This window comes from Mus musculus, chromosome 5 (genome assembly GCF_000001635.26).
Source record: "Mus musculus strain C57BL/6J chromosome 5, GRCm38.p6 C57BL/6J".
NCBI lineage: Eukaryota > Metazoa > Chordata > Mammalia > Rodentia > Muridae > Mus > Mus musculus.
Genome location: NC_000071.6, coordinates 77,020,771 through 77,041,351, shown reverse-complemented (window position 1 = coordinate 77,041,351; position 20,581 = coordinate 77,020,771). Strand labels below are relative to the sequence as shown.

The 20,581-nt window shown below is 44.0% G+C and overlaps 1 protein-coding gene across 2 annotated transcripts in view; it reads right to left on the bottom strand.

Moving 5' to 3' along the window:
- Nucleotides 1–20,581, bottom strand: part of Thegl (theg spermatid protein like) — a 45,519-nt gene that overhangs the window by 20,190 nt on the left and 4,748 nt on the right. The window contains exon 1 of one of the 2 annotated variants that reach the window (XM_006535219.4): nt 4,001–4,375. The exons of the other annotated variant lie outside the window; for it this stretch is intronic. Within the exon in view, the coding sequence (XP_006535282.1) occupies nt 4,001–4,067 (67 nt within the window). The 5' untranslated portion in view covers nt 4,068–4,375. Of the gene's footprint in view, nt 1–4,000; nt 4,376–20,581 lie in introns of those variants that run through there. 2 annotated transcript variants of the gene reach the window in all.

The window sequence follows — 20,581 nt, the reverse complement described above, 5'->3', positions numbered from 1 at the left end:
CAGGATAAATGCTTGCCAATGTTAGATATTTGAAGACTACAAAAGGACAGAACTGGAAACATACTGAAACATGCACCAAGACTTAAGGATATGAGTCAAATTCAAATATGAAAATCCACAAAAGGCAAAAAAAAATTTTTTTTTAAATCGAGCTTACTTATAATCAAAACAATGAAGATGAAGAGTGAGATTTTTTTTAAAGCTATCAAATTAGTAAAATGTCTTGGCTGGAGGTGAGTGAGATGCGCATCCCATGCACAGAGGGCACCAGTTTTAAATTAGTGCGCTATGAAGGGTAAGCTAGGATTGTGGGTCAGCAGAGTCTTCATGCATCGTGACCGATTCCATTTCTAGAAATGTACCCTGAGGAAATCGTTCCAAATGTGGGCAAAGATGTATGAAAAAAAAAAAAAAAGACTCAGTGTGGTGTCTTTGACAGAGAGAAACTGGTAAACTAGAGATCTGTAAACCAGGAACCAAGTAAATGAAAATGCATGCATAGAAGTTCAGGGTTTTGGTAGAAAAATGCGGTCAATTATAAGGTCACCATCTCCGGAGACCTGTCAAAATGGGCATCAAAATGACAGTCTTTTCCAGACAGAGTCTCTTTGCAGGAGCTTTCAACCACATCTAAAGGCTCAGAGAACACAGTTTGCGCTCTGCAGTGTTTTCCAAAAGGGAGAGCAGGTATATGCTGGCATATGGGAGATACTGTTTCAACCCCAGCTTTGTCGGTGTTTTCAACTACATGATCTTGGGCAATCAAATTAAGTTCTGTGAGATTCATTTTCCCTCTTTCAGATTGGAGGAGAATAAATCTGTCTAAAAATCTACGTAAAGATCTGTGTGAATTTGATATGGGTAAAAATCAAAGATATGTCAGACAGACAGACAGATACATAGATACATAGATAGATGATAGATAATAGATAACTCATTGATGTGTGTGCATGCATGTAAAGCACCTTGTATATATGAGTGGTAATTTAAATTACTAGTTACAACTTTAGTGTACCAAAGGCTCTATTAGATCACTGTGAAAGAGGAAAACTCCAGCCAATGGCTGCCTTAACTCTTACGTGCAGGTATGACAGATGTGGAGAGAACAGAGATCAAAGTGCCTGTCCTCTCAAGGAGGTGGCAGCCTGATGGAAGAGACCTGTGGTAAACTAGAAAGATGAGAGTGTCAGAAGCCATCTAGGAGAGGCTAAGGCTAGCAGGTGGCTTTCCTGGAGGTGGCCCATGTGCAAGGCCTATGATGGGTGAGCTCTGAAAGGCAAGGTCCCAAGACACCGAAGATTGCTTCTTGCGGCTGATATGCCTTTTCCTGTCACTATTACATAATCTACTGTTTCCTGGGCATCACCCCACCCAGTGGGGCAGATTTCCTGCAGATCAACATAAAGATGAACGTTCCTGAATTAACGCTGTTTAGATGAATTAATGATTTTATAGAATTCCTAATTTGATTAAAATAATTTTAGGAAGAAAATTTTAAGAGGTGGGTTTTGTTGTTTTCCCAGAAAGATATAACAAAGTTAGAATCAAGAATGGAATGTGCCCACTCCTCACAGAATGGTAAGAAAGGGCTGCATAATAAGGAATAAAATGAGCTTTCACAATTACACTAAAATGAGAAATAGACTTGGGATAAATTTGTGATCAAGAAAAAAAAAACCATTCATTCTAGGTTAGATCCAAGGATGAAGCCACAGGTGTGCACTATGATAAGGCAAGGCCATGGGAAAGTGTGGCTTTGAACTGATAATGAGCTTACAGAATGAACTATAGCTTTGAACTTACTACTGACATCCTTCTGTAGCTCCCCCTTTGTGTAACATTTTATCTATGAGTAATTTTCTGGAGAACTTTTGTCTAAGAAGCTGTAAAAAAAAAAAAAAACAGAAAGAAGAATGAAAGTGTGGCATTTGGGGCTCAGCCCCATCCACCAAATGTATATATGTATATGTGTGTTTGTCTATCTGTATGTATACACATACATATATGTGTAGGTCTGTGTGCATGTATGTAAGTATACATGAACACTTTTGGAGTTGATGAGACAGGCAGTTGGCCTGTGCATGGGTGTGTGTACATATGTATGTGTTGCCTGTATAAATGATTTTTTTTCCTTTGTTTTCCCTCTGGTTCATGAAGAGTTAGAGTTCCAAGCCTCTTGTCTGGTCAGTGAAAGGTTCTTGAGCCTGAGGGAAAAGAAACCAGTGCTTATTGGAGCACAAAATAGAAAAAGGAAGGAAACCAGCACTTATTACAGCACAAATAGTCAGATTATCAGGCCAGGAACCGTCAGTCTTTGACCTTCATCTGACGCTGTGTCCCAGCCCGTACCATTCCCCTAAAGGTCCAGGCATGCCCTGGCACTCCAGCATTTCTAGTTGTTCTTTCTAAGGCTAGGCTCATTCTGACCTAAGGAAAGGGAGCGAGTACTTTACGACACTGTTGTGGAGCTGCCAGCCGCGGAAGCTGTGGCTTTTATCCCGTGGGCTTTCCCTATGCTACTAACTGGCTCTCAGCTTCAGATACACAGGTCTATGTTAGTTTAATGCTGAATCCATCCAATGGATTATCTGTAGATACCGTTAATAGGAACAAATAACAAAACCGTTACTCGTTCACGCTGTGTCTCTCAGTGAGCTTCACTTTTTCATAGAGGACGCCCTTGAGGTTGCCTCATAACCTGGCAGGATGTAATAGCTCTGCAGTGGCCAGTGGTAGGCAGTGTCCCAAACAAAACAGCGCAATATCTTTTCCGACGTGGTCTGCGGATCAGACTCACCTGGCAATCATTTAGAAATCCTGGGTCTCAGCCCACATCTCAGATCAATCAAATCGCAATCTCTAGAGATGGGACACAGGTGTTTTTAAAGGAGGTAGATTTGGGGGTTCTTACAAGGTTTTGTTACGGCTAAGAGCGATGGCTCTGAAGTCAGACTGACTGAAACCAAATCCTGGCTCTAGGCTCTGACCTTGAGCCTGTGGACTCCAGCTCTCTGTTAACTTGGTGAAATGAGTCTACAGGGTAAGTCAAAGTTAAACAAGACCGAGTGCATATAGAGCTTCGTGGTGCCCAAACAGTAAATATCCAGCAAATGGAAGCCACAATTCATTTCCAAAATGTGTAAGTGGAGATGTTTAAGTTTCCAGAAATTAAAAAAACAATGCACTGTAAACCGAACTGTGACCACGCCCTTCTTTCTATTCCCATCGACTTGTGTGTATATGTTTTCCACCCATTTGAGGTTGCTTATATGAATACACACAGGGAAATTTAATTTAACAATTAATTCAAGGAGGGAGGTAAACACTCATGGGAGAAGAAAAGAAGTAAAACAGAACCGGAGAAAGCACGGAAAAGGCCAGCACAGTGTCACATGCCTCGTTCTGCCCTGCAAGCGCCGGCTCACCAGCTTTCCTTCACACAGAGAGCTCCTTTATTCCTGATTTCGTTTTTGGTGGTTTCTAGTCAACTGAAGCCTGGAAATATTAAATAGAAACTTCTAGAAGTTGGCAACTTATACGTTTTAAACAACTTCCTTTCATTATAACATGTTACAATTGTTCAGAAAGACTCCCGTTTAAATCTCATACTACATCTAATTTATTTAAGTCAAGCTTCATCATAGGTATTCTACATTTTAAAAACCATACTGTACATCAGTTGGGGACAATGGGCGTTCTCGGGCATTTGGAGAATGTCTTAGAATGTCTTCCCTATGGACAAGAGGGGAGCTATTGCGTTAAAATGGGGGTGACTTTTGGAGGGCTTCAAGAGCCTCACCAGCTTTATCTTTTGTTTTTATTCTTTCATACAGATTTTTTTCATAATATGTTACTAGTTCTTTGAGAATTATGTACATGTATACACTGTATTTTGATCATACAGCCCACTCCTTGCCCTAACTCCTCGCGTTTGCATGCTCGCCCATATCTCATACATCATCGAAGTTCAAACATCGGGAGGAGGGTTCAAGGGTTGTACCGGCTTGTGGACTTTGCTGAGCAGGTCTGGGTGAATGACGTCTTGGTCTTCTATTTTTGCCTTCCATGCACACAGGAGAGGCTCCGTGGCCTCTGGTGCGCTGACTTTCCCCTTGTCTGAGATGCGCTGGCACTGTTTGGTAAGGATCCTCTTATGGAGAAGGCTGGCACTGTTGAACATCCGAGGCGCCTGGCCATGGGCCTCCAGAAGCTGCAGGTGATGAGGCTTCGCGATCTCAGGGCGCACAGATCGCAGGTTGGTTGCTGCCTCAGGGTCGGGGGTCAGGGGCGGGAGGTTTTGGTAGCAAGGAAGGGAGGAGGTGGGAGCAAGGCGGGGCTTGTTTAGGCAGCGCCTTCTGTTGGTCAAGTATTGACATACTGACATCATAAAATTTGTCCTATGAGATCTTAAAGGTGTCACACAGGGCACAGATTAAAGTACTGTTGACCATGGAAAGGTGAACAGAATTTCTATGTTCCTTCTTTTTAAAAGTATATATATAAAATCTGTATGGGGCAAGTGAGTGTGTACATGCCTAACGAGGCCAGAAGTGGGCGTGGGGTGCCCAGAGCAAGTGAGTTGAGAACCTGCTGGCTTGGGTGCTGGGCTCTGGGGTCCTAACTCCTGTCCTCTGGAAGAGCATGAGTCATCTCTCCAGCTCCAAGAAGTTACTCGTGAGGTGGTTCGGGAAGTGAGATTAAACTCAGAACACTAAGGACGTTCCCAGCTAGGTACCACCAGGGGACATTGTTAATGTATTCCTAATGTATTTGTAAAAAGAGTTTTCTTGCGTAGGAGTCCCAGAAAGAACCTATTCATCACTTTCTCTTTTTTTTTCCCAATATTTTTTTAGGTATTTTCTTCATTTACATTTCAAATGCTATCCCGAAAGTCTCCCATACCACCACCCCCGCCCGCCCAGCTCTCCTACCCACCCACTCCCACTTCTTGGCCCTGGTGTTCCCCTGTACTAGGGCATATAAAGTTTGCAAGACCAAGGGGCCTCTCTTCCCAATGATGGCTGACTAGGCCATCTTCTCATCACTTTCTAAATGACAATAAACAACCATCAAGGAAATTTGGTTAGCTTGAATAAATGCAAGAACAGGATGGTTACAGTGTACTCCCCTACAAAATCATGATTTAAAAATGGGAGAAAAAATTTAAAACAGATTTAGAAAATGACTGGAACTCACAGAGACCCATCTGCCTCTTGTTTCCAGAGTGCTGGGATTAAAGGCATGTGCTACTTCACTTGGCTTAAATTTTATTTTATTTTTTTTAAATCAACATTCAGCAAAATAAAGGGCATAAGCTTGTAGAATGAAGAAAAAAGAGAATTCAGTTGTCACACGAACGATTTCCAGGGAGAGCATGAAGCGCAGAGCTCCTTGTGGCCCAATGGGATGCAAACAATGAAAAAGATTGGCGCTACAACCATTGGGGGAAATAAAGGAGGGACAACGGCAATGTCTCCTGATCCAGTCTAAATGCCCCACTAGTAGGAGAGCTAGAGATCAAGTGTGATGTTCTCGGAAGCACACAGCGACGAAAAGAATTTGCTCTAAACTGAAGCAATCCTCAATCTAAAAGGGTGGTGTGCACAAAGTAAGGCAGCGGGGAGCACAAGTTAAGATTCTACAAAACATGCAAAGAGTGGGCTATTTCAGCAAATATTTCTAGTGAAGAAACAATGTGTCAAAAAGACAGAGCAGTGAGTGCTAGTAATAGTCCCCAAATGTGTGGCCCTGTGTCCTAATTGGAGCAATTAAAGGATAAAAATAATTTAATACCATTTTTATATACAGTCTAGTCTAGCCTAGTATTACCTAACTAACTAGCCCAGATTAGCCTTAAATTTGTGATCCTTCTGCCCCTGTCTCTGTCTCTTTAAGTACTGCAATTAGAGCATGCAACATGAATGACTCTGTCTCTTTAAGTACTGCAATTAGAGCATGCACCATGAATTAGAGCATGCACCATGAATTAGAGCATGCACCATGAATGACTTTGTGATCCTTCTGCCCCTGTCTCTGTCTCTTTAAGTACTGCAATTAGAGCATGCAACATGAATGACTCTGTCTCTTTAAGTACTGCAATTAGAGCATGCACCATGAATTAGAGCATGCACCATGAATGACTTTCTAAAAGAGATGCAGCTTTGAGGTGATTAGGGAGCTTAACTGTTTATTGTGGGTTTTTGAAAAATAACTAAATTTGGTTATAGTAATGGCATAGTTATTGTGAAGTTTTAAATCCTTAGCAATTCGAGGTATTTATGGGCAAAATGCCATGGTGTCTATAAATTTCCCTAAAACAAATTTGCCCTGCAGGATGCCCCCCAAATTTGGAAGAGGCATTGAAGAAAATGCCTAAATTAAACAGGATTGCAAGTAGGGCAATAGTGAGGCCTTTAATCCCAGCGCTCTGCAGGTGGACCTCTGGGAATTCGAGGCCAGCCTGGTCTACTTAGAGAGTTCCAGGACAACAAGGGCTACACAGAGAAACCCATCTTGATTTTGTTTTTTGTTTTTTTTTTTTTCGGGGGGGGAGTGTTTGTTTTTGGATTTTTGGTTTTTTTGAGACAGGGTTTCTCCATGTAGCCCTGGCTGTCCTGGAACTCAGAAATCTACCTGCCTCTGCCTCCCAAGTGCTGGGATTAAAGGCGTGTGCCACCACTGCCCAGCAGAAACCCATCTTGAAAGAACAAAAGTAAAACAAACAAACAAACAAACAAAAAGACTTGATTCCAAAAACTTATTGTTGAAACTAGATGATGGATACACAAGTTTTTATTTTTATTATTATTATTATTATTATTATTATTATATTTTATTTATTTATTTATTTATTTATTTATTTATTTGGTTTTTTGAGACAGGGTTTCTCTGTATAACCCTAGCTGTCCTGGAACTCACTCAGTAGATCAGGCTGGTCTTGAACTCAGAAATCTGCCTGTCTCTGCCTCCCAAGTGCTGGGATTAAAGGCGTGCGCCACCACTGCCTGGCTTTTTTTATTATTACTATAACACTCTATTTTGTGTATTTAAAGATTTCTTAAAAAACAAAACAAAACAAAACCTGAAAAATTTGTTCAGTGTCCCAGAGTGATTCTAGTGATGTTAACTATGCATGTCACACAAATAAAGATCGGAACAAAAACATTTTAAATAAAATACTAGAAATAAATATTTTCATACAGTTCCAAGATGCCAGGAAATACATGCCTACTAGTGCCACAGTGGCCCGATGGTTATGGGGGTAGCCAGCCGCTCTGAGAAGGGATATGAGGCCTGTTCTAGAGGAATTACTTCACACTTGGGACTATAAACTTGGTCAAAAGCCCATAGCTCAGGTGACCATAGGCACGTGGGGAACCTACCATTGTTTTGTTAAATGGTCATACTGGTTCCAGGAGCTTCTTTTTGTGGTAGGTAGATGCTAAAACTAAGATTCTAAACTGGTCAAAGGGACAAATAGAAGTAACTGAACAGCTGTAGACTGGTTTATCCAACACCAGGAAGAATGTAAGAGCAGTCAGGGTAGAGAGCCGGTTGTTGGCTTCTGGATAGAACAGAGCTGTTTCACACAGCCGCTCAGCAGCTGTGGGTATGGGCACAGACCAACACATCAAGCCAGTCACCATTCCATCATGGACGGGGGGTGGGGTGGGGGAGCCCCAAACCCCACCCCTGTTGAGGAGACACTAGAAGTTGATTTAGTGGGAGTCACTCTACTTCGGGGTCTGGAAGCTGGTAGATTACTCAGGCCCCAGCAGGCATGAGCAAATTGGACTCTGGATCATTGATAATAACAATTTTGAAAAATAGGACATGAAGTTAGGAAAGAGATGAAACAGGGCTCATAAGTCCCTAAACTCACAGAGCTCATGTGCCTCATGGCAGGAGACAGTAGCGGGTGAACATGAGTATCACATACTGCATGAGTGTGTGGATGCTTCAAAAGTTAATCTCAAACAAGGAAACCTGTGGCTGGGGATGGGTTTTTTTAAAAAAGCAGAAAAAGAAAAATAATTCTAATGATGTCACTTATTGTAATGTGTTACTTTAGTCTCATGTGGACAGCTAAAGACAATTATGAATGCACATTTGCCTATTGTGTTTTTCTCTAAAAGCTTACATATTTAAATAGGCAACAGACCTTAGCAGTGATGTGTACAGCAGAAACAACTGTATTAAAACACAGGCTCCCTGCAGGTTCTCATTTGAGTCATAAATCAAATAGGTCAGCTGTGGTATCCCTAGTACACTGTAAAGCCAGCACTTGAGAGGCTGGGGCAGGAGAAGTTTCAGTGTGAGCTCAGTTTGAGTTTTGTAGTAAGACTATCTTAAAAAACAAAACACCACCAAGAACAAAGTAAATAAGTCAACAATTAAGTAGCAAACCAAGCCAGGCAGTGCTGGTGCGTGCCTTTAATCCCAGCACTCAGGAGGCAGAGGCAGGCAGGTCTTTGTGAGTTTGAAACTAGAGTGAGCTCCAGAGCATTCAGGGCTAAATGAGAAAATCTGTCTCGAAAAACCTAAATAAATAAATAAATAAATAAATAGTCCAGAGGTGGTAATCCCAGTCCTTGGGAGGCAGAGATAGACAGATCTCTGAGTTTGAGGCCAGCCTGGTCTACAGAGTGAGTTAGTTCAAGGATAGTCAGGGCTACACAGAGAAGCTCTGTCTCAAAAACTATATATATATGTATATATATAATAAATTATAAATACTAAAGAGATATAGAGATATATACACACGCATATATATGTATATATATATATATATATATATTACAAATTTTAAACACTAAGGGTATATATAACAAATTATAAACACTAAAGGTCTAGTGCTCTCCCCCACAATATCCAACTTTCTCCTCGTAACTGAATGCTCAAGCTGGAGCCCCATGACTCAAGGGCAGCAGGGTTTCTTTAGGGACAGCAGGGAAGACTTCACCCATCCAGTCTGTCCTCTTGCTTACCGACCTGCAGCACAAATACAGTGGGACTCCCTGCCTCTGAAATGTTTCACTTCTCCTGGCTTTCTCCCACACAAGGCCAGTCCTGCCTGGTCCAATTGGTCAATGCAAGTGTTTGTACAGGCTTTGAAAGCTGGTCCCAAGATTCCTCATCTGCAAACCAAAAATGGAGAGGGAGAGAGGGAGAGAGGGAGAGAGAGAGAGAGAGAGAGAGAGAGAGAGGGGGGGGGGGAAGAGAAGAAGAAGAAGAAGAAGAAGAAGAAGAAGAAGAAGAAGAAGAAGAAGAAGAAGAAGAAGAAGAAGAAGAAGAAGAAAGAGGAGGAGGAGAGGAAGGAGGGAGAGACAGAGACAGACAGACAGAGGGGGAGTAGAGGGACTGGTTGGGATTAAGTAGAATCCCACATCACTTGTCTGGACTCTGTAGAGCAGCAGTTCCCAGCTTGTGGATCTTGATCCCTAGAGTAGAATGGCCCTTTTACAGGGATAGCATATCAGATATCCTGCACATCAGATATTTTCATTATGATTCATAAAGGTAACAAAATTACAGTTATGAAGTAGCAATGAGAGTAATTTTATGGTTGGGGTTCACCACATGAGGAACTGTATGAAAGGGTCAGTTTGGAGCTGAGACAAAAGGATGGACCATCTAGAGACTGGGATCCATCCCATAATCAGCCTCCAAATGCTGACACCATTGCATACGCCAGCAAGATTTTGCTGAAAGGACCCTGATATAGCTGTCTCTTGTGAGGCTATGCCGGTGCCTGGCAAACACAGAAGTGGATGCTCACAGTCAGCTATTGGATGGAACACGGGGCCCCCAATGGAGGAGCTAGAGAAAGTACCCAAGGATCTAAAAGGATCTGCAGTCCTATAGGTGGAACAACAATATGAACTAACCAGTACCCCTGGAGCTCTTGACTCTAGCTGCATATGTATCAGAAGATGGCCTAGTCGGCCATCATTGGGAAGAGAGGCCCCTTGGTCTTGCAAACTTTATATGCCTCAGTACAGGGGAACGTCAGGGCCAAGAAGTGGGAGTCGGGGGGAGGGGCATGGGAGACTTTGGGATAGCATTTGAAATGTAAATGAAGAAAATACCTAATAAACAAAAAAATTTTAAAAATACTACTGTTTAAAAAAGAAAAAAGAAAATACTCTGCTCAACTTGCTATTCCTTATACCACACAGTCAAACAGAAGTCTCACTTCTGTAAGGAAGCATTAGGCGTGACTCACCATCACTAACCATAACACTGAGCACGTACCATCAGGCACCTGGCCATGCTCTTTCTGTTCATCCTCTGTCATCTTTAACCTTAGGTCACTCCTAGGCACTTATACCAGGCCTTCCCCATGGAGTGAGGAAGAGAATAGGGTAACGATAAAGAGAAGGCTATGGGGTCTTACCACCCTGCTCAAATATCTGCTGTTACTGTGTGCATGACCTCTGGTTGTTCATGTTAATTGACACTTCTGTGTTCCAATTAGCTCATCTGTAACGTGGGCACATAGAAAGTGCTTCTTCTAACGGGTTGTCTTGAAGGTATGACGAAATGCTGTCAAATATTTAGAACACTCCATGGACACCGGTTCCTTGAGCTCAGTAGCTACTAACTGAATCTAGAGGATGACAGAAGCACTCATATAGAAGACTCCCTTCATCCAACTGTTGCAAGCTTTAGAGTAGAAAAAAAAACCCAAGAGTCTAAAATCCCCAACCTGTCTTCATGTAGCTTAACACAATAGAGAGGAAGACAGACAAGAGTCGAGTAATTAGGTCCAGGGTAGAGATGAATGCCTATGATGTACTGGGTGAGCAGAGGACGTTGCCTGCTTTAGGGAGAATAGTTTGAGAGTCACCTTTTAGAGGACTGGATACTTAAATTGGGGCTTGGGGGTGGAGAACGTGTGAATAAGAAGGAGGTGCCAGATACCTGCTGATGTGGAAGAAGATGAATTCGAAGGGAACAATACAGGAGAGGAAGTCTGGAAGCCCTGTGGAGGAAATGGATCATAGAGACAGCAACACCATGGGGCCAGGGTGGCTGAAAACGGCAAGGAGGAAGGACTGCGTGGGACTGACTTGTGCTTAGGTCAGATGACCTCCAACACTGCTGACTTCTACCTTCTTATAGAACCCAGGACCATCAGCGCAGGGAGGGCACCACCCACAATAGACTAAGCCCTCAAACCCAGAGTCACCTGGGATCTTGCTTCTTCTCCTCTATGGGATCTAGCAAGGTGCAGCTGAAGGATCTGGAACAAGATGGCCGAGCACGCACTTCTTCCTCCCAGAGAGCATCAGAGCGGTACCAGGTTTTCAGTTTTACTCCATAGAACCAAACCCCATTGCTTTTAGCACAGCCTCTACAGCCTAGCAAACAGGCTGATGGTGTGTGGGACCCTGAGTCATTGGTGGACAAGACTGCCACCTTCTGGAGGGAGGCTTCCAGGCCCTTGAGTACTTGGGACCCAGTCCTTCCTAGGGATAAATCGGGTAAGGTAATGAAGATGAAATGTCAACATGGAAGAAACTTTCACCTGGCCCTGCCTGCCTTCTAAGAAGTCCATACCAATGAGGGAGGGCAAGACAAGGAAGAACTCGACCAAGAAAAGTGCTAAGTGCCAGGAACAGAGGGGAGTTCTGTGTTTTCAAAAGCTAGTGTATGTGCTTGTAGTGGTAGAATGTTCCAGAAGACGTTATGCTGGGCCTTCACTATAGCTTCTTTTGTTTTGTTTATTTTCCTTCTTCCTCCACTAGCGATTACCTCCCTCAAATGGATTGTTAATTTTTAAGACAGATACATCTCTTGGTGGTGCACTCCTGTGTGTATTCATATAAGCAATTTCAAATGAGTGGAAGACATAACACATGATTGGTGGAAATATAAATAAGTCCATGCTCACAATTGGCTCAGCTGTCAACTGGACACAAACCTAGAGTCACCTGGGAAGAGGAACCACAGTAAAAGCATTGCCTCCTTTGGGCATTGGACTGGCTGGGTTTATGTGTCATCTTGACACAGCTAGAGTCATCAGAGAGGAAGGAGCCTCATTTGAGGAAATGCCTCCAGATCCAGCTATAAGGCATTCTCTCAATTAATGATCAGTGGACAAGGGCTTAGTCTATTGTGGGTGGTGCCATCCCTGCGCTGATGGTCCTGGTAGAGCTGAGCAAGCCATGAGGAGCAAGCCAGTAAGCAGCACTCCTCCATGGCCTCTGCATCAGCTCCTGCTCCATTTGAGTTCCAGTCCTGACTTTCTTCAGTGATGAACAGCAATGTAGAAAGTGTAAGCTGAGTCAACCCTTTCCTCCCCAACTTGCTTTTTGGTCATGGTGTTTCATTGCAGCAATAAAATGCTTAGACAGGTATGTTTGTGGCACATTTTCTTGACAGCTAATTGCACTCTGCAGCAATCTTCTGGAAGCTCTAGAGCTGCACCAAATGGCTTCGGTACAGGTCTCTATTGTATTGTTTCAGCAAGGTCCTGGAAGCAGTGAGGGATTTAGATAATGAGATATGACATGCTTTTGTTTTGCTTGTTTTGTCTTGTGTTTTGTGTTTGATGGGGTCTCACTATGTAGCTCTGGCTGTCCTAGAACTCACTATGTAGACCAGGCTGGCCTCAAATACAGAGATCTGCCTGCCTCTGCCTCGTGAGTGCTGGACTTAAAGGCATGTGCCACTGTGCCTGGCAGATAGATATGCATATTGTCCAGTGGAAGAAAGAATGCAGCAGGATCGTGCACTGTGCTTCTGTGGAGGAAGAAATGGGAAATCATGCTTGTTCTTGCACAGAATTTTCTTGTGTTTCTATGAAGATATGCAAACTAGCAGTTCCCAGTAAAAGGTCAGAGAGGAGTTGGGAAAGGCCGGGGCTGAGATGTGTACTTCTTTTTATGTGACTCTAGCCCTTGTATCTGAGAAAGTCTTACAGATTTCAAACTAGGTTTTAAAAGTTGTAAAATTGCATTTACACTGTGTGTGTGTGTGTGTGTGTGTGTGTGTGTGTGTGTGTGTGTGTACTAAAACAAACCATCTGCTGACTGGAGTTGGTTCCGTCTACCACTGAATTTAGGTTGTCAGATCTGGTGGTGTCTTTTATCTGTTGAGCCATGTGGCTGGCCTCAAAGTGTTTTAAATTTAGACAATTCTTGTCAGGGTGTGGTAGTGCACGCCTGTAATCCCAGCACTTAGGAGGCACAAACAGAAGGCTCTGGAGTCAAAGGCCAGCATGACTTACATGGTCAATGCTGCCCTATAGAACTAAGGACATGAGGATACAGCCCCGTTGTGGGTTTGATCCCTGGCACTGAGAGAAGGAGGAAGATTTCACTCACTATGACTTCCGACTATACTCTTCTGAGGTCTCATTTAAAGTACTCCCCTAAATCCACACTGAATACTCTAGGACAGCAGTTCTCAACCTGCCTTATGCTGTGACCCTTGATTACAGTTCCTCGTGTTGTGGTGAACCCCCAATCATAAAACTATTTCATTGCTACTTCATAACTCTAATGTTGCTATTGTTGTGAATTGTAATGTAATTATCCGATGTGCAGGTTATCTGGTATGCTACCCCTGTGAGAGAGTCATCTGATCCCAAAGGGGTCGCGACCCTCAGGTTGAGAATCCCTGCTCTATGTGCATTCTAAGTGGTCTCTGTCCATTGTTTCAGGTAAGTGACTTTAAGGAACACTTTTTGAATGTGCTTTTTTTTTTCTTAGCTTTTCTTCTGTTTAAGAGGAGGTTATTGTCATCTGCTAACTCAGAAAAGTGAAGAAACTGTCCCGTGAGGCACTCCAGCCCTCTTTCCTTTTATGCTAAGGGTATGTTATTGCTATATTATACTCACGCACCCACATCCCAGAGCCTCTATGTGAATACAGTAGTTCTAATCATTGCTATGGTTGTTAGGTGACCTGATGGTAGATAGAACCCATTATATGTTTTAACACTTTGAACTGAATCTTGATATATGCCTTATTCTTCATTGCACATCAAAGATAACACAGCATCTTCTAAATAGGTGCTCAGACAGTGTTCATTGGGTGGAAGCATGGCAGCATCCAGGCAGACATGGTGCAAGTCAAGGAGCTGAGAGGTCTACATCTTATTCCAAAGGCAAACAGGAGAAGACTGGCATCCTTAGGCAGCTAGGAAGAAGCTCTCCAAAAGCCTACCCCCACGGTGACACACTTCCTCCAACAAGACCACACCCACTCCAACGAGGCCACACCCCCTTATAGTGCCACTCCCTGGATCAAGCATATTCAAACCACCACACTGACTGTGAATGATCCCGGGCAAACAAGGATCCTAGCAGGAAAGAGCATGAGGCAGGACAAGGAAGCTACACAGGGTGAAGAGTGGAGAGGAGGGGTAGGGAGGAAGGGGAAATGGGGTACGGGGCCCGGGAGCTGGAGGAGCTGTGAGGTTGACTCTCAGAGCAATTGGAAGCCACAGGAAAGACTGAGAAAACAGGACGCCATTTGGGTTTTTAAATACCTTCTTTAACTCCGGTAACAATGGGACTTCAGAGCATGAGGAGAAAAATAAGAAGATGATTCTGGAAGCCAAAGTAGAAATCCAGATGAGAAATAAGCCTAGCCCGGGTGGGTGTTACCATGCCCAGGTGTGTGTTAGCATGTGCTGTGAATGATTGTTTTTGTGAGTGAGAAAAAGAAAAACGGAACCTGGGAAGAAGAGGAAACTGTTTTAGCACGAGCAAGCAGATGCTATTGTCTTACATGGAAAACACCCAAGGAAGAACTGGGTTGGGAGGGAAAGGAAGACTTCCATTAGGCAGTACACTCTAGAGCTGGCAAGATGGCGCAGCAGGGAGTCTCATGCACCAGATGCAAGCCCTGTGGTGTGAGCTGGATCCAAGCAACTCCACAAAGTTGTTTTCTGACCGCCACCACCCATGTGTGCCTTGGCATGCACATGCCCATATACATGCATACTACATCACGAGTACACACAAAATTCATGATTGAAAATAATAATAGTAATAATGTTCTTTATAATAGAGATACCAATATCCCATCTGAGTGGAGATGTCCAGTAGGCTATTGAATATGAGAGTTGGAATTAAGAGAGAGAGAGTAGAGTGAGAATATAAATATTTATCTTGTTACTGGGCTTACTAATATAGACCTATAATCCTAGCTACTAGGGAGGCTGAGGCAGAAGAATCACAAGATCAAACGTATGTCTGGACACTGTAGCAAGACTCTATGTCAAAATAAAACATTAAAATATCTGCTGAGGTGCTCATCAGATATAGTTATCTGACATAAGCTTGACGACCTGAGTTTGATCTGAGGATAAAGACAGAAGGGGATCTGAGATGTGGCTCACCAGGAGAGGGCTTCCCACTGTGCTTGAAGTCGGTTATGATTACGCTGTGCCTGGTTCTCAGTTACTCTGTACTGTGTGAAAATGGCGGCTTTCAGGCTGTATGCTGCCCCCGGGTAACTAGTTTACAAACAGACTTTGGTTCCAGCTTGGATGCAGCGGCAAAGGCAGATGGCTTTATATCTCACTGTACAGGCAGATACTGCCTGTTCAGCATGACCATGAGGCTCAGGATGACAGGTGCGTCTTACAGGACCGAGGCACTGGCTGTAAACTTCCCAAAGTACATTGGGAACACATGAGTGGGACACATAAAAGCCATAACAGAAGAAAACAGGCTTGGGAACTTTTCAAAGACAGTCCAGACTGAAGAAGAGGACCATATTTTGAGCCCGTATAGAAGAGGACATCTAACTGCAATGGTGACCAACCCCACATCCTATCATGGGACTCCATCGTGTGCACCGATGACAAGTAGACAGAGAATTCCTGACTGTCCCGGGACTCCACTCAGACCATCTCCATTACTGACACAGCATGTGTAGTGTCTGTCTGTCCATCTGTCTGGATTGGAGCCTCCACAGGCCTGCAGTCCTTGCTTCCATGGCTTCCACAGACCAGCACCTCACCTCTGCAGTTCAGTTCAACTCTGAAACCGTGTCCCTTTTCTACTCTTGTTATTTAAGACAGGCTGGCCTCAGACTTATGGACCTCCTCCCATCTCTGTCTCCGAAGCCTTGGGTTTAAAGGTGTGTGCCACCACCCCAGGCTTTCTAACTGGGTTCCTTAATGTCTTAATCACCACAGTAACTCTGCATCAGTATTGGCTCTCTGCTTCTCCTCTCCCCACCCACGTGTAATATTGCATACGTATGATTACTGTGTGATCTGAGAGTTAATATTAGCAAGTAAGAATGAACTAAAAGAACCTGTGCTTGGCACACACTTTAATCTCAGTACCCGGGACCAGAGGCAGGCAGATCTCTGTGAGTTCAAGGTTAGCCTGGTCTGCCTAGGGAGTTCCAGAATGGAACAACCAGGGCTCGATAGAAAGACTCAATTTCAATGAGGAAAAGGAGGAAGAGGGAGAGGAGGAAGACTTGGCTTAGAGGAGGACCCCCCAAAAATCTTCAAAATAGTTAACATAATTATTTAAAAGTCATGATTCCAGCAACCTCTTTTTCTGTTCTCAAACTAGTTAAATTAAGATCTCATTCCCTCCACTTAGTCGAGGCTGCTTGTGTTGAAGTCACAATGATCTCTTTCTGCTCAAAGCAGACAGACTGCTCCTGGCAGACTGGTGAGACAGCAAAAAGGAGCCAAGGCTTGGGATTGGCTCAAACATTGTCGATGCTCCCGGACAGGGCAATCAACTCAAATCTGCACCCTGGTGTTGGTCTCCGGAGTCAGATTTCCTGGAGTTCATCACGTGACCTCCTGACCTCTAAGCCCTCATCCTCAGTCCTGTTCTCACGAGGGTGTGCTGTCCCAGAGGCCATGAGAAGTTCTGTGTTTCGAGGCAATAGCCATATGTACAAAATGCTGCCAAGAGATTAAATAAGCTAATACCAATACTCCTACAGCTAGTGTCTACTGTATGAATATCGTGTACCAAAATCTGTTCTAGATCCCTCACAGGTTTCAACCCTGAATCTTCTTACAACACCCAGGACGCAAAAGGACCCAGTGGATTTCATGACACAGAAGTCAGTAAAGAGTTTCTTCATCCAACAAAAATTATTAGGTTCTACATTCATGAGTGTGATGATGACACTCTATTAGAGACACACATTAGAGTTGGATATGTGTGGTTTTTTTTTTTTTAATTAGCAGATCGAAGACTATTATTTTCGGTATGTGGAGAGTTCAAATACTTGATCTGAGAGTGTCCTAGCTGAAGAAAGGTGACATGATTCTGAGGTAGGAGAGGGTGCCCATGTACCTCAAGAGCAAATAAAACATAGGGAGCATGACAGTCCTAAAGTTAAGAACATGCCAGGTCAAGTTCAAGATCAGGTTAGCGAGCTGGAGATGTAGCTCAGCTGAGGAAGAGCGTACTTATCAGTCACACACAAAGCCCTGGTTTCCATCTCCTGCCCAGCATAAACCAAGGACGGCAGTCTATGCCTGTAATCCTAAACATTGGGGAGGGGGAGGCGTGGAGGAGGAGGCACGAGGATTAGAAATTCAAGGTCACCCTTGGCTACATAATGAGTTTGAAGCCAGCCTGGACTGACAGAAATTTATCTCAAAACAAAATGAGGTTAAAGTTTAGGCTAGATCAAGTGAGGCTTCGGAGACCCTCTAATTAGACTTTAGATTATTAAGCCACACAAGGTAGGAACTACCTCTGGGGTGGTCGGGAACAGGAAATCGTCATGTAATATACATGTTAGAAGACGGCCCTGACCCCTCTGTGAACAGTGAACTGGAGGGTAGGGCTAAGAGCCAAAGCACACAGCCACCTGGAGGCCATTGTGGTCAATGAGGCAAGACATAAAAACAATAAAGCAATAACTATAATACAAGATAAAAAATACAATGACAATTTTGGTACTAATAAAGGGTCATAGTGTATAGTTCAAAGCTAGGATTTATTTGTAGTTTAGAGCTGTCAAGGTTTTTTTTTTTTTTTTTTTTTGGATACAGTGAGCTTGCTTCCTGTGGACAGTCAATCAGTGTGGGAAGCCGCCCCCACATTCGCCGTTACAAGATGGCGCCTACAGCTGTGTTCTAAGTGGTAAACAAATAATCTGCGCATGTGCCAAAGGTAGTTCTCCACCCCATGTGCTCTGCCTTCCCCGTGACTACAACTCGGCCATGGGCTGCAGCCAATCAGGGAGTGATACGTCCTAGGCGAAGGATAACTCTCCTTAAGAGGGACGGGGTTTCGCTTTCGTTTTTGGGCTTGGGGCTTGCACTCTTGCTCCTGAAGATGTAAGCAATAAAGTTTTGCCGCAGAAGATTCTGGTTTGCTGCGTCTTTCCTGGCCGGTCGCGAACGCATGTAAGAGTTGGTGCCGAAACCCGGGACGAGACCTGGGACGAGAAATCCTGGGACGAAAAAACCCAGGACGGTTACCATCACCGGCGCAAGGAAGATCCCTCATTCCGGAACCAGAACTGCGGGTCACGGTAATGAAGTGTTCCCGTAAAACAGACTGTTGAGAAGGATCCAGCGTGGATTCAGAACTCTTCAGCTGGGGAATGGTGGTAATGAAGTGTTCCCGTAAAACAGACTGTTGAGAAGGATTCAACTGCATGAATTCAGAACTCTTCAGCTGGGGAACAGGGGTACCAGTGAGTACAGCTTTACAAGGTAAGTCTGGTCTTGAACTTTCTAACGAAATTCAAGACAGTCTATCAGAAGTAAAGTGGGAAATAGCTTTACAAGGTAAGTCTGGTCTTGAACTTTCTAACGAAATTCAAGACAGTCTATCAGAAGTAAAGTGGGAAATAGCTTTACAAGGTATGTTTGGCCTTGAACTTTTTCTAGTGTTAGAAGCCCTTTTGTTCCTTTTCACATGTTATCAAGCGGTTAAGGTAGGGCTGAAAATTCTGGATGAAATTCAGGGCAATCTATCAGAAGTAAAACGGGGAGAGAGAGTAGGAGCAAAGAGGAAATATGGTACACAAAATAAGTATACAGGCCTTTCCACGGGTCTTGAACCCGAGGAAAAGTTAAGGTCAGGTAAGAATACCTGGGGAGAGATTAGAAGGAAGGAAAAGAAAAAAGAAAAGAAAAAAGATCAATTAGCGGAGGTCTCTAGGAGAAGGAGCCTATACTCATCACTAGATGAGCTCAAGGAGCCAGCTCTTGGTAGCTCTGAATCAGATGACGAATTCTCCTCTGAAGAAACAGACTGGGAGGAAGAAGCAGCTCGTTATGAGAGAGAAAAGTGACAGCCAGATAAAATGCGAGCTAATTGGTCAAGAAAAAAGCCAAAAGCGGCTGGCGAAGGCCAGTTTGCTGCTTGGCCTCCGGGCAGTCGGCTTCAAGGTGCACTTCCGCCCTATGCGGAGCCCCCGCCCTGCGTAGTGCGTCAGCCCTGCGCAGAGAGACAATGTGCAGAGAGGCAATGCGCAGACTCATTCATTCCCAGAGAGGAACAAAGGAAAATACAACAGGCATTTCCGGTCTTTGAAGGAGCCGAGGGTGGGCGTGTCCACGCTCCGGTAGAATATGTGCAGATTAAAGAGCTTGCCGAGTCGGTCCGTAAATATGGAACCAATGCTAATTTTACCTTGGTGCAGTTAGACAGGCTTGCCGGCATGGCACTAACTCCTGCCGACTGGCAAACGATTGTAAAAGCCGCACTCCCTAGTATGGGCAAATATATGGAATGGAGAGCTCTATGGCAAGAGGCTGCACAAGCGCAGGCCCGAGCAAACGCAGCTGCTTTGACTCCAGAGCAGAGAGATTGGACTTTTGACTTGTTAACGGGTCAGGGAGCTTATTCTGCTGATCAAACAAACTACCATTGGGGAGCTTATGCCCAAATTTCCTCCACGGCTATTAGGGCCTGGAAAGCGCTCTCCCGAGCAGGTGAAGCCACTGGACAACTAACAAAGATCGTCCAGGGACCTCAGGAGTCCTTCTCAGATTTTGTGGCCAGAGAGACAGAGGCAGGCTCTTGCAGCCTACAAGGTCTTATTGTCCACCCTGGAGTTGTAGATCAGGATTATAAAGGGGAACTTCAGGTTCTCTGTTCTTGTCCTCAAGTTGTCTTTTCTATATCACAAGGGGACAGAATAGCTCAACTAATAATTTTGCCAAGCCTACATGGCTGTTTTTTCTTCCTCTGGTATTCCTAGAGCTGCCAGAGGGATCGGTTCTACTGGAAATGATTCTGATTACTTAATAATGCCTTTAGATTGTTGTCAAATTTTATCTACTCCTCATGTAGGGGTAAACCCTCGTGGCATCAGGCCATTACAGGTCTGACAAATGGATGTCACGCATATTTCCTCCTTTGGGAGAAATCAATGTTTACATGTGTCCATTGACACATGCTCTGGCATCATGTTTGCTTCTCCGTTAACCGGAGAAAAAGCCTCACATGTGATTCAACATTGTCTTGAGGCATGGAGTGCTTGGGGGAAACCCAAACTCCTTAAGACTGATAATGGACCAGCTTATACATCTCAAAAATTCCAGCAGTTCTGCCGTCAGATGGACGTGACCCACCTGACTGGACTTCCATACAACCCTCAAGGACAGGGTATTGTTG